At 38.3% G+C, this 14,130-nt stretch overlaps 1 protein-coding gene across 2 annotated transcripts in view; it reads left to right on the top strand.

Annotated features, from left to right (window-relative positions):
- Positions 1-14,130, top strand: part of AFG1L (AFG1 like ATPase) — a 192,872-nt gene that overhangs the window by 172,538 nt on the left and 6,204 nt on the right. Inside the window, exon 11 of one of the 2 annotated variants that reach the window (XM_032651758.1) lies at positions 13,681-13,821. The exons of the other annotated variant lie outside the window; for it this stretch is intronic. Coding sequence (XP_032507649.1) covers positions 13,681-13,821 — 141 coding nt within the window. The remainder of the gene's footprint in view (positions 1-13,680; positions 13,822-14,130) is intronic. 2 annotated transcript variants of the gene reach the window in all.

Here is a 14,130-nt window from a genome sequence, read left to right as displayed (position 1 = left end):
AAGAGTAGCCCCTGTTCGCTGCAACTAGAGAAAGCCTGCGTGCAGCAATGAAAACCCAAGTCAGGCAAAGAAAAAAAATCTTTAGCTAGTGAAATACTTATTCACACACACACACACATTGTATATGGCATGTTTTTGAAAACTGTCCTGCTGCCTGTGTTCCTGGACATGGAGAATATGGGTTCTCTTATTAGGCTAAATGCTCAGTATAATGCCTTGTTCAGTTCACTTGTGTTGTTCCCATTTTTCTAGAATCTGGTTAGAATTGGCTTAAAGCTTAAACAAATTTTGGGAGTCATTATAAACAAAACCTAGTAATTCAAAGTATCCCCATGGCTTTTTTTTTTTTTTTTTTGGCTGCTCTGCGCTGCATGAGGAACTTCCTTCCTGACCAGGGATCAAACCCATGCCCCCTGCATTGGAAGTACGGAGTCTTTACCACTAGACCGCTAAGGAAGTCCCCCGGCTCCCCCCCCGCCCCCATGGCTTCTTATAAAATCTAAAGCATAACCCTCTCATTACCTTAATTCAGAAACTTTAGATACCCTGAGAACTAGCAAGAGAGTCTAGCCAGGTTGAATAATCCCATGGTGAGGGTAGATTCTAGGACATGGTTAGCCAAGGTCTGTGAAGGAGGCTGTGAAGGCTCATTTCTCTCAGACTTAAAAACCAAAGAAGCAGTCCTGTTTTGTATAGAATCTAGGCTGCTTTCTGACTATCATGCATAGTTAAATTGAAAGCTTAAACTGAATAAATTACCTGGGCAGGACTTTCTAATTCCAGAAGTATTTAGGGTCTTTCTGAATAGAGGGTTCTAAGCTACACAAACTCATTCATGATGTTAATTTTGTTGGCATAATCAAACCCAGTTATCTCATTTCCTAAAGGGGCAACTCTTGACACTCCTCAAATTTTAGATGTCTATTAAACAATTGGACGTTCCAGTCAGATGCCAGCTAATTGCTTAACAAATTATGGTCTCTACTTACTGAATCCCAGGTGGTTAGTATAATCCATTCCAGTAATTCTTACCATCTCATCGTTAATGTATTGCCTTAGAGTGGTATTGATGCTTACACTCAGTGGTGCTTATTAATAATAATGATGATGCTAATGATTTCCTACTTCTTCATGTTCTTCTCATGTTGTGTTTTTGACCTATCTCCATATTTTTCGTTTTGTTTTCTATGCTGCAGGCTATAAGTCGAATGGGTTTTCCACTCCCCAGTCGAACTAGAAGAATTCCTAGAAATAAACCTGGCACAGTGCTTTCACATAGTAGGCACTCAGTACATCTGGTATGCAGTTTGTGTTTCGAGAAAGTTTTCAGTTCCATATCTCCAGAATTAGACATCTCCAGGATTTGGAGATCTATTAGATACGCAGAGCTATTTGCGTCAGGGTGGGGAAAGGGTACAATTGCCTCTGGTTTGCCACATTGATTTTTGTTATTGTTGAGTCATTGTTTCTACAGATTCTCTTAAAATAAAAATAGGACGCCCACCCCCCAATAGAATACTATATTAACCATTGTTATTTGGCCATAGAGGGGGATAGAGTGTTAGGCAAAGATCTGGCAGATCTAGGTAGGACTAGCCTCCTGCCATTGTGACTGTATAAATCAAGTAGTAAGACTTTTCCTCAGCACAAAAAGAACATCTGAAATAGAATGTGTAAGAGTTGATAGTATTTTCTGGAATGGCGAGATATTTCCCAGCTGGATGTTATGGTCTTCATATTAATGAGATTTCTCATATTAAGGTGCCATATGACCAATCTTGGGAAATTATTTGCACACATTTCAGTGCTCTTTTTCTAATTATTATCTTTATTATTTTGGTGCACATAGTTGTTTTTTTTGTTTTTTTGTTTTTGTGGTACGCGGGCCTCTCACTGTTGTGGCCTCTCCCGTCGTGGAGCACAGGCTCCGGACGCGCAGGCTCAGCGGCCATGGCTCACAGGCCCAGCCGCTCCGCGGCATGTGGGACCTTCCCGGATCGGGGCACGAACCCGTGTCCCCTGCATCGGCAGGCGGACTCTCAACCACTGCGCCACCAGGGAAGCCCCACATAGTTGTTTTAACGTCAGTTCTTTTTATTTTTTTTGTTTGTTTTGAAAAGGACACATTCATCTGAATTCCATTCAAGCATTTTTTTTCCTATTAAAAGGTACTTCTCTTTAAGATCTGAGATATTGTCATTTCTGTGTAAACAAAGCAAGGTGCCACACATACTTGTTTAATTAGGAGCTATCAGGGCATCACTACAAGGAATTTATAAAGAGGAGTCTATACAGATAAAGAGTAACCCTTAGGACAGTATAATCTAGACAGCGCTTGAAATAATAATCGTCCTACTTGAGCTGAAATAATGGTGGCAGAACAAGCATTAGCCAGGCAGAGAAAAAAGAAACTCAAGCTGGCAGCTCATTCGTGTCACTGAAGTGGATCAACTGCTCATTGCAGGGCAGAAGGCAGGCTGGTGGTAAAGCTCGTGCCTTTCACATTGGTGTGGCATTGAGAAAATCCTCACTCCCGGCCTCAGGGTCAAACCAAAACAGACAGCTGTGCTGTTTCTCATACAGGAGAAAGAAGACAGCAGGCAAGCTCTTTATTCCTATAAGTTTGTTAGAGAAACTGTGCTGCATATAATGCAGCTGTATATTCTTGGTAATTAAGGAAAACAAATGCCCTTAGCAAACTCATTATAGATTTAAAGTTCTTTAAGTTTTCATCAGGTTTCCACAGAAACAAAGAGTTTGAAACAATAGTCGAGAATGCATAAACATTGAATAAGTGAATTTTCATTGTTCCTGTTTAGAAAATTATTCAGATAACCAGCCACATCAAAGACAAACTTTTTTTTTACTAGAGCAATGCTGTTTATTTATTCTTTTATTTTCTTTAATTTTTAAAAAAAATTTATTTTGTATTTTTTTTACATCTTTATTGGAGTATAATTGCTTTACAATGGTGTGTTAGTTTCTGCTTTATAACAAAGTGAATCCGTTATACATATACATATGTTCCCATATCTCTTCCCTCTTGCGTCTCCCTCCCTTCCACCCTCCCTAACCCACCCCTCTAGGTGGTCACAAAGCACCAAGTTGATCTCCCTGTGCTATGCGGCTTCTTCCCACTAGCTATCTATTTTACATTTGGTAGTGTACATTTGTCCATGCCACTCTCTCGCTTTGCCACAGCTCACCCTTCCCCCTCCCCATATCCTCAAGTCCATTCTCTAGTAGGTCTGTGTCTTTATTCCTGTCTTACCCCTAGGTTCTTCATGACATTTTTTTCCCTTAAATTCCATATATATGTTTTAGCATACGGTACTAGACTTTCTCTTTCTGAATTACTTCACTCTGTATGACAGACTCTAGGTCCATCCACCTCATTACAAATAGCTCAATTTTGTTTCTTTTTATGGCTGAGTAATATTCCATTGTATATATGTGCCACATCTTTTTTTTTTAACATCTTATTGGAGTATAATTGCTTTACAATGGTGTGTTAGTTTCTGCTTTACAACAAAATGAATCAGTTATTTATATACATATGTTCCCATATCTCTTCCCTCTTGTGTCTCCCTCCCTCCCATCCTCCCTATCCCATCCCTCCAGGCGGTCACAAAGCACCGAGCTGATCACCCTGTGCTATGCAGCTGCTTCCCACTAGCTATCTACCTTACGTTTGGTAGTATATATATGTCCATGCCTCTCTCTCGCTTTGAAAGACAAACTTTTTAATTGCTCAGGTAGAAAGATGGAGACTGTCATCCTTATCTATCATAAGAAGAATCTGCATTTGGTAATGCTACTTGAATTTTGAGCTAAAATAATATACTTAAGGATGCTACTAACTGGGGTGCCATTTAGTACTCAAAAATAATCATATGCTTTAGTTATTCATAGGATACAATGCATGAATTTATGATACTAATTATGATTTCAAACAGTGTCTTATGCTATGGTTTATTTACATAGGCAGATCGACTAATGCAAAACATAACTATAAATATTTGCAGCTGCCATAGGTATTATGTGCATGCAATTTAGTGGTATGTTAGTGAAGTCAAAAAAGTGGAAAAATGTGTCTTCTCTGTGTTTTGCAAAGTCCTTGTAGGATTTAGTACAATACCTTGTATTTATTAAACATTCAGTAAATATAATTGATTTTGAAGAATTGGTGACTGTATTCATTTATTCACCAATCTTGTATTATGCAAGACTCTGTTCCCTGGTCTGTGCAAGGTGCTAGGGACACTGAGGTGAATAAATAGTGCAGTTGATCCTTGAACTATGCAGGATTAGGGGTGCTGGCCCTACACGCAGTTGAAGATGTATAATTTATAGTTGGCCCTCTGTATACTCTGTTCCTCTACGTCCGAGGTTCCGCACCCTTGGATTCAACCAGCCACGGATCACGTAGCACTGCAGTATTTACTACCAAAAAAATTCTGCATGTAAGTGGACCCACGCAGTTCAAACCATATTTTTTAAGAGTCATCAGAAAAGTCTTAAAGTAGATCATAAAAATACCTCTAAGTCTATCACTCAGACCACTTAGAGACAGCAACTGTTGGTATTTTTTACATATTTACTTAGCCTTTGTCCTACTTATATGTTTTGAATACAATTACAAATTTTCATTATCCTTTTTTTACTTAACTTTTTACCATAAGCATGTTTCCATATCATAAAATATTTTTCATAAACACCATTATTTGTTGGCAACATATTAGTGCATTATATTAATGTGCCCTATTGAGCCATTCCTCTGTTTGTTATGCTTTAAAGTTGCTTTTGGGTTCTCATAGTCATAAATAATCCTTGTGTATAGCCTTTGGTTGAATTTCTGATTATTTCCTATAGATTGATTTCTAGAAGCAGAATGACTGGGTCAAGTTTATGACTTCTTTTAGGGCTCTTAATACAACCTAACAATTTTTTTTCTGGAACAGCTGAACTGATTTACTCGTCCAGCAGCAATGGATGTCTCATTATATGCTTTCCAGCATTGAGTAGTGTAATTTATTTTTCTTTACAGAATTGCAATATGAAAAATGATACATCATTCTTATTTTGTCTTACTTTGGTTACTACTGAGCTTGATTATATTTTTTGTTTGCTTATTAGCCCCTTATAATTTTTATAATTTCTGTTCCATGAATTGTCTGTTCAAATTCATTATTTTTCTATTGGAATGCTCTTACAATTTAATTTTATTGCAGTCAGGTCCTTGTCTCCCCCAATTCCTTTTTCATGTCAACTTGCTTTCTCTCTATGGCTTTCTGTTTTCATTCAGTTGGGTCCATATTGTCTTGTACTCTAAATAAGAATGCCACATAATTTTCTGGCTTTTTTTCTTCTAGTTCTTGTGTACAGTAAATCATGTTTTATTTTTGGAAATAAGTTTTATACTACACCATAAAAATTCCAAAATTGATTACAAAAGTAAATGAACATAAAATAAATGACACTATATATGCTTACATGTATTTATTAATTATGTAAAACCAATCTTTTAACATCTTTATTGGAGTATAATTGCTTTACAATGTTGTGTTAGTTTCTGCTTCATAACAAAGTGAATCAGCTATACATATACATACATCCCCATATCTCCTCCCTCTTGTGTCTCCCTCCCACGCTCCCTATCCCACCCCTCTAGGTGGTCACAAAGCACCAAGCTGATCTCCTTGTGCTATGCGGCTGCTTCCCACTAGCTATCTATTTTACATTTGGTAGTGTATATATGTCAATGCTACTCTCTCACTTTGTCCCAGCTTACCCTTCTCCCTCTTCATGTCCTCAAGTCCATTCTCTATGTCTGCATCTTTATTCCTGTCCTGCCCCTAGGCTCGTGAGAACCATTTTTTATTTTTTTTTAAGATTCCATATATATGGTGTTAGCATATGATATTTGTTTTTCTCTTTCTGACTTACTTCACTCTGTATGACAGACTCTAGGTCCATCCACCTCACTACATATATCTCAGTTTCATTTCTTTTTATGGCTGAGTAATATTCCATTGTATATATGTGCCACATCTTCTTTATCCATTTATCTGTCGATGGACACTTAGATTGCTTCCACGTCCTGGCTATTGTAAATAGTGCTGCAATGAATATTGTGATACATGACTCTTTTTGAATTATGGTTTTCTTAGGGTATATGCTCAGTAGTGCAATTGCTGGGTCATATGGTAGTTCTACTTTTAGTGTAAAGCCAATCTTTTGCTATAAAAGCTAGGTCATATTTTTTCTACATGTGCTGGACTTGCTAATGACTTCTAAAACATGTGCTTTTCTTAGTAAATCTCTCTGTAGCAAGTATAGTATTTCAGCAAATCACCCCAAATGCAGTGGCTTAAAAAAAATAAGCATTTATTATCACTCTCTAGTCAGCTAGGAAGTTGGGAAGTCAGCTGGGAAACTGTTTTGATCTATTTTGGGCTCACTTATGCATCAGCACTCAGCCTTGCTGATCTTGGTTGGGCTCTCTCATCTGTTTGGGGGGCTGGCTGGCTGTAGGCTGGCCTGAGATAGTTTCTCAGCTTAGACAATTGGCTCTCCTTCTGTCCCTTCCTCTTCTAGCAGGCCAGCCTAGGTGCTGCAACAGAGTGAGCAGAAGCAGGCAAAGCCTCTTGAGACCTAAGCTGACAACTGGAAATTTGTCACTTTTGCCTCATTCTATTGGCTGTGATAAATTACAAGTCCAGCCGAGATTGAAAAGTGCAGATAGACTCCATGTCTTCATGCTACAGCTGGAAAGTCACAATCCAAAGGGTGTGGGACAAGGAGGCAAGAATAATTGGAACCATAATTGTAATCAGACTACCCCACGTAGACATTCTTCATTTCTCCAAAAATATTTTAAATGAATTTCAGATTATCATAATCTTATAGAGAATTTTTTAGTTAATGCATTTGAATGCCCCAGACACCTTTAAATACTGAATGCTACTGAAAGTGAGGGGTGAGTGGTCCTGTGGAACCATTAGTATCAGCTTCTCGGTCACAGTGATCAAGATGTCACATATCAAAAATGATACCATTGGTGATACCATGGCACACTGGGCTATATTATGATTTGGCAGCATCTATATGTGGTTTGGTGAAAACATTTATTATATTTCTGTATATTATATAATCATGAGAAGAAAAATAAATTTACAAAGATGTTTTAAGTATGTCAAACACTGAATTTGAACAAAACTGTCAAAATCTTTTCAAATTTGTAATGAGAAAAGTTATCTCTATGAATATAGCTTTCTAAGAATCACATTGATGTTGGAAATGGCTAAATGCAATTCCTGATTTAAAAAATTTAATGATAATCTGAAGAAAATTTGAAGAGAAACTTTTGATAGTTTACCATCTTATGTGAACAAGAATCCTTGTTCGTACAGGAAGTGTTAGGAAGCCATCCACTTCCAATAATTGTGGACTCTTTGTCAGTAATTTGCGCCAATTTTGTAGTTAGGACAATGAAAGAAGTTGGATGAATTAAGTATTAGGATAGGCTAACTGTGGAAACAGACAACCCCCAAATCTCAGAAGCTTAACAAATAAACATGTGTTTCTTGCTCATATCACCATCCAGTGCAGGTTGACCAGGAAACTGCTCCATGTGGTCCCTCATGGATCCAGGCTTCATCCCTGTTGTGCCTCCACCCTCCTTTAAGTCCTCAGAGCCCTCTCTTTTCAACCAGGAGATGAGTAAAGGAAGTGAGGAGTCTGTGTGGGTGCTATTTATGGGCCAGATCTAGACGTGATGCATATCACCTTCTGTTGCATTCCACTGGCCTGAATTTGATCACATGGCCACACCTAAATGTAATCTAGCTGTGTGCCCAGAAAAATGAAGAAAACATAGATATTGGTAAGCACTAGCAGTCTTCTTTTAAAAAACAAGTTGAGCTGAACTGAACTTGCTTTTGGCAGCCTAGTTGGGTAGTGAGACAAAAGGCAGAGACTAAGGCCAGCCAAAGGTGGGGGACCTAGTAAACTGCTCTCCACTTTGGTTGGAGCCCTAAAGGACTGCACTCTAGGAATAAGAGTGAGCCCGAAGTAAACCAGCTCTCTGTGGGCTTCAGTCAAACTTTGTGTGAGCCAAGTAGTTCAGAATACTTTCAAGCCTTGAACTTGAAATTCTTTCTACAAGTGTTTCTTTTTTCAAAGAAAAAATACAGTACACAAAGTTAACCAAACATATGAGGAGACAAGACAATAAAATTAAAACACCAGATATTGGAATTATGAGTTCATATTTTAAACAACTAAGCTTACATATTCAAAGAGATTTAAAACGAAAGATAGGCTTGGAAATTTAAGTGTAGGAATCTAGAAAATATAAAAAGAGAGATATCAACTTTGAAAAAGAACCAGTAGAATTTCCAGAACTGTAAAGTGTATAACCAAAGTTAAGAACTCAATGGATGAGTTTAAGAGCAGATAAAACACAGCTAGGGAGAAACATGGTGGAGTAGAATATAGGTCAGAGGAAATTATCCAAAATGAATCATGAAGAAGTGAAAAAAAGAAAATACAAAAGAAAGGATAAAAGAAATGGAGATGATGAAGTTTAACTTGGTTCATTTAGAGTAGCAGAAGGGGAAGAGAGAGAGAGAGAAAACGGAGCAGAGGTAATAAACACGTGCAGATGGACTGGATATTGTCTGACAGTTATGGAAAAAAGAAACACAGCATGCTGGTCATCAAGCTCACGTGGAGAAAAATTGCTCAGATTAAGACACGATATCAATGGGAGCATATCCACCTGGGCCAACAAGCTGTAAATATTGTATACTATTGATTTTTAATTTTATATAAGCAATTTTTTATTTCCAACTCATGTACAGATCTCATTGTGTATATAGTATAATTTCCTGGACAAAACAAATTTTGCAGTGATTTTTAATTATTTTAATTGTGGTAAGCATCGGGTTTAATTGTGGTAAGCATAGAAATGTTGATCTTTATTTTAAATTATTTTTCACCACTCATTTTCTTCAAAGGGTAACAATAAATATATGCGAGTTATTTTTGATTATAGAAAGTTGGTCTGCAAAGATGAATCTAGTTTCCAATTCATTGCTTTAAAGAAAAGATGCACAATTAACATCATCCACTGTCTAATCTCAGGACCATTTCTGAGGTCCATATGTGTCTCACCTCTGTAATATACAGGGTGAACTCTTTACTGATAACACACAAAACAACAACTGTTAAAGGCAAAGACTTGCCTTTTGACATTACTAGGCCTTTGATCTGGGGACTCTGGTGCTCGGCCATGAGGGCTGAACATGAACTATTGGGGAATGCTGCCATTCATCCCATCCCCTCCCTCCCCCTTGTCTCCCTGGTGTGAAGAATCATTAGCTGAATGTAACTATACAACCAAAGTCAGATTTCATCCCAAATATCAAATCCGTTTTCCTTTGTCAAACTTTAAAGGAGAACACACGCATTCAGCTTATGATTTCTTTTTTTAAATGTCCCTGAAAAAAATCCTACTTCTATAGATTAAGAAAGCTTAGGGATAAAAAGAGAAATGTCCATGACAAAACTGATACTATGATCTCACACAGGTGAGGCATAAATGATAAGATGCTCGCTATAAAAATGATCTCCAAAAAAAGCATTACTGTTTTTGCTATTCAAAAGTAACACAAGTTCACTGGGGAAAAAAAGTCCAAAAAGTATAACAAGAAACAAAGTTAATCTTTCATTCCACTATCCAAAGACAACCATTGTTAACATTATGGTCTATATCTTTTCTAGAATGTTCCTACATGTGTTTTCTAGGATATACAACAAAGGCTTACCTGGGGAGTGAGGAATTTGGGCCAACTAAGAAAAAGTGGGATTTTTTGGGTAGGTGTTTCAATTAATTTGGTGACAAATGGGTATAAAGGAAGGAGTAGGCCTGCTGCCCAGGCTATGTTGTGTTTTATTCATACACTCACTAATGCATTCAATAAATATTAAGCACTTCCTATGTGACATGTACTGGGTTAGGGGCTGTTCATTATGTGGGTCTGGGGCTTTACCACACACAGGTGCTCGTGTTATTACCACAAGACATGTGGGAAGGAGAGGGCCTGAGACATATGCTATTTTTGTCATCTACATATGACTTCATGGAGGGCTGAGGTGCCAGGAGGGCAGATATTTTGGTGGACCACAGACAGGAAGGACCAGAGGGAGTGGCTCTTACCTCCTGAGTGCAAAGGCAGAGTCAGACTGGACTGTTGAACTGTTCACTTGCCTGGCTTTGTGAGCTGAGGAAAAGGTTATTTAATAGTTAATAAAAGAATAGCTATTATTTATTAAGTGTTGTATGCCAAACAGTACACTATGCATAATTCATTTTAGTTACTTCTCACATGAACTCTGTAAGTTAAGAACTAACATTTAGTGATCACTTACTGTGTAACCACCACTGTTGTAAGATTTTACGTGCAATCAATGCATCAAATCCTTGGGACAAACCTATGAGACAGGTTATGATCCCTCTTTTACAGATGAGGAAATGGAAGTTCAGAAAGACTTGCTCAAGGTCACATACTAGACGTGACAGACCATAATTCCAAAGTCCTTATGGTATTTTCTCTCACAACTATTTAACTTATTTAATTAATGAAAAATAGTATTTCTAACTAATAAGAAACCCCCATCTCTCCCCAGATTCAGTCCTGGGGAAGTTTGGTGAGTGTCACTTCTTAGACATTTCAACATCGAAGCCAGGATAAGAAAACAGACTCTTTAAATATATATATTTTAAAACTTTATGTTTTAAATTAATCTTTTTGGAGCTGATTTCTTTGGGGAGAAGACTTCCTTCTTTGATTAATACATTTCATTCTTTTTCATATTTTTAAAGAAAAAGGTGATATTACTCTCTTCATAGCCTAAATTGGGATTTCTTTGGCAATTAATAAACTCTCCTTTATTTAATGACTATTTTTTATTGTGTAAAATAATATATAACATAAAACTTACCACTTTAATCATTTTTAAAGTGTACATGTCAATGGCATTAATTATACTCACATGCTGTGCAACCATCACAACTCTCCATCTCTAGAACTTTCTCATCATCCCAAACTGAAATTCTGCACCCATTCAACAACTTCCCCCAATGACCATTGTTCTTAAAGGAGATAGATAACTATATTAAGCTTAGTTTTCTTTACATGAATGAGCACATAATTGTATGAGGGATATGAAGGAAAGGGATATTTGCCAGTATAATGGCAAATGCAGAGCCTACTGACAAAGGTATATAATTTGTAAAAATAGCTGAGTGGGCAGAATTCTGATTTTCAGCTGCCCTAGGCACTTCAGTGCACTTCTGATAATGATTTTCCTTGGGCATGTAGTTATACTGATAGAAATCATATCCATGCATAAAGAGTGAGCTTAATTATACATAACTACATACCTAAGATGAGGTTTTACATATTTTTTTACATATAATTTCTGATTTACAAAAGATGAGACACTAAATTCTAACCGATCTCAGAAAAGTAGTATGGGTCACCCTCAGAGCATGAGTGTCTTATTGTATGAGTTCTCCTTTTTACCGGAAGACACTGTATATTACCTTCCCCCTCCCCCTTTCGGGAATTGTTTTCATTACATGGGATTCCACAGTCTCATTCATCTGGTCCCTGCTGTGACTCTGAGGACAGGCAAATGCACAAAGGCTGATTTTTAAGGTTTAGGATGTAGTCAGGGGGTAGAGCAACGCTACCTGGTCCTATTGAGAATGACACTTCTTCACACCTTCAACTCATTTGTACTGAGCCTAATCATTTGAGCTCGAAATAATAAAAATAAAAAGCAGCTAAAGTGGGTTGAGTGGTAATGTATGTTCCAGGCACTGTGTAAAATGCTTTGCATGCATTATTTTGTTTAATCCTCACAACGCTGTGAGATAGGAAACAATTCTCATTTTACAGATGGGAAAACTAAGGAACAGAAAGATTAGGTTACTTGCTGAAGACACACCATTTATAAGTTACAGACTGAGGATTCAAACCCAGGCTGTCTAGAGCCCTTGTTCCGAGCTGCTCTGTTAACACACCCTTCTGGTCCACATCAAGCTTGACAGCAGTGTTTCCTCATAACAGAGTCAAGGTTAGACCAAAATAAACCACACGCACATTCGAGCCCCTATGGCTGAGGTGAGCAGGGAGTCTCAGCTAAGGTCAGGCACTGGGTCTGGAGGTAGAGGCTGTCCAGCTAGGGAAGGGAAATGGAAAAGGCAAGGTCATCTCTTTTCTGGCCCCATTTGTTACTTGGTTGGTGAGAGGAGATGGGGGGAAGGGGCCTCTCTAAGCAGATTTCAAAGGCATCATGTCATTCTTTGTGCTCTCTCTCTCTGGTGGTGTGCCCCTTTGCCCTAGGCTCGTAGTTACTGCATCCTTCTTAGAACTGCTCTTCTTGAGGGAGCCACCTCCCCAGAGCTTCACTCTCCGATTCACTCTTACCTCCCCCACACCTCCACTAGAAGTTTTTCTGAATATAACTGATTTTTAGCTGGTCATTAGGATAGTGGCGGCCTTAAATGGATGGACTCTAAGGTGAGAATGACCCTCCCTTCCTTGCAATTCCCTGATTCTCCCAGGAACATAGCCCTGTCTACATTTCTGAAAGCAGGAGTTTTAATGCAAATTACCACCCTAGTGAGGGAGACATTTTTGAACAGGTATTAATGAATTCTGCCAGAAATTGAGGAGGCTTAGCCATCTGTGTCCCAGGGATCAGTGTTGGGATCCAAGAGCTTCCAGAGGCACCTGAGAGCAGGTCCTGGCATGCTAGTTTCCTCCACATTCTCGCAGGGCCAGAAACACTCTCCTGGCCCTGCTCATGGTTCCTGCTCACAGGTCACAGTCATCCACACACAACTTAAAATGAGAAGTGCCTCTCCTGGGAGTGTTCCTAACCCCAAAGAGTGTTCGCAAGTCGTTTTCATAACTGTCATGAGTTAACTTCCTGTTTCAGGAGCAAGCACTTTACATCTGTAGGTGGCACCTTTGTGAATGGTTTTGTGGACCCTGAGTGCTGCATCCTCCTCGTGTGTAGAGGTAGCACCTGCACCACGTAATGCTTGAGGTCTTGGTCTACTTCCGGTCATGAAAACCCTCTGGTATTCCTTACAGAGGTTAGCAGTGTTTACTACATTGTACTTGAGTAATTGTACCTCAAATTAAACGAAAAGTATTTCCTGATGCTTTTCATGCTGGAGCATGGTCTTTATTTCAAAATGGTGACAAAATATTCAGCTGCCATGATAAGACAGCTCTATTTACCAGTAGTGACAGTTTGCAGTTGAGTCGTAGGAAGGATTTGTTAGGATGTGTTTAAAGTCATGTCGTATAAATAAAAAGAGTAAAGACTGGGTTTAGGATGGGGGCCTACAAGATACCAGCGGAGGCGGCCAGAGTTATTCTTTAACTTCCCACCAAGGTTTTGCCTTCTCTCTTACTTATTTACAGCACTGTTACAGTATAGTGAATTCTGTCCTCAGCCTACTCTGAAAACACTGCCCCGTTTGGTCAAGTTACCCCAAAGCTACCACCTAGATCACACCATGACAAGAAAAAGAGATGTTTTCAACCAGAATTGGCTTCTTTCAATTTTCTATTCTTTATTTCATTTTAATTATAGCCACTTGGAGCCAGTGACTATTTGGAACTGTCAAAGAATTTTGATACAGTATTTTTACGAAACATTCCACAATTTACCCTGGCAAAGAGGACCCAAGCTCGGAGATTCATAACTCTCATTGATAACTTTTATGATTTCAAGGTAAGGGTATGGCACATTTTCTCAAAACTAAACATTTTGGACTGTGGAGCAAAATTATCTGGGCTGGAATCCTGGTCTACCACTTACTTCACTTCTCTGTACCTGTTTCTTCATCTGCAAATTGGAGACAATAATAGTATTTACTTCAGAGAACTGTTGTGAGGACAAAATAAACTAATACAGGTAAACCATTTAAAACAACACTTGGCACAAGCTGAATAAGTACTATTTGGTAGTAGCAGTAATAGTAATAGTACTATATTAAAAATCCCATCATAAGACAGTCTGCTATATTACCAAATCCTTCAT

This window comes from Phocoena sinus, chromosome 12 (assembly GCF_008692025.1).
Source record: "Phocoena sinus isolate mPhoSin1 chromosome 12, mPhoSin1.pri, whole genome shotgun sequence".
NCBI lineage: Eukaryota > Metazoa > Chordata > Mammalia > Artiodactyla > Phocoenidae > Phocoena > Phocoena sinus.
Note: the sequence above shows the minus strand (reverse complement) of the source record. Positions and strands in the feature narration are given on the sequence as shown.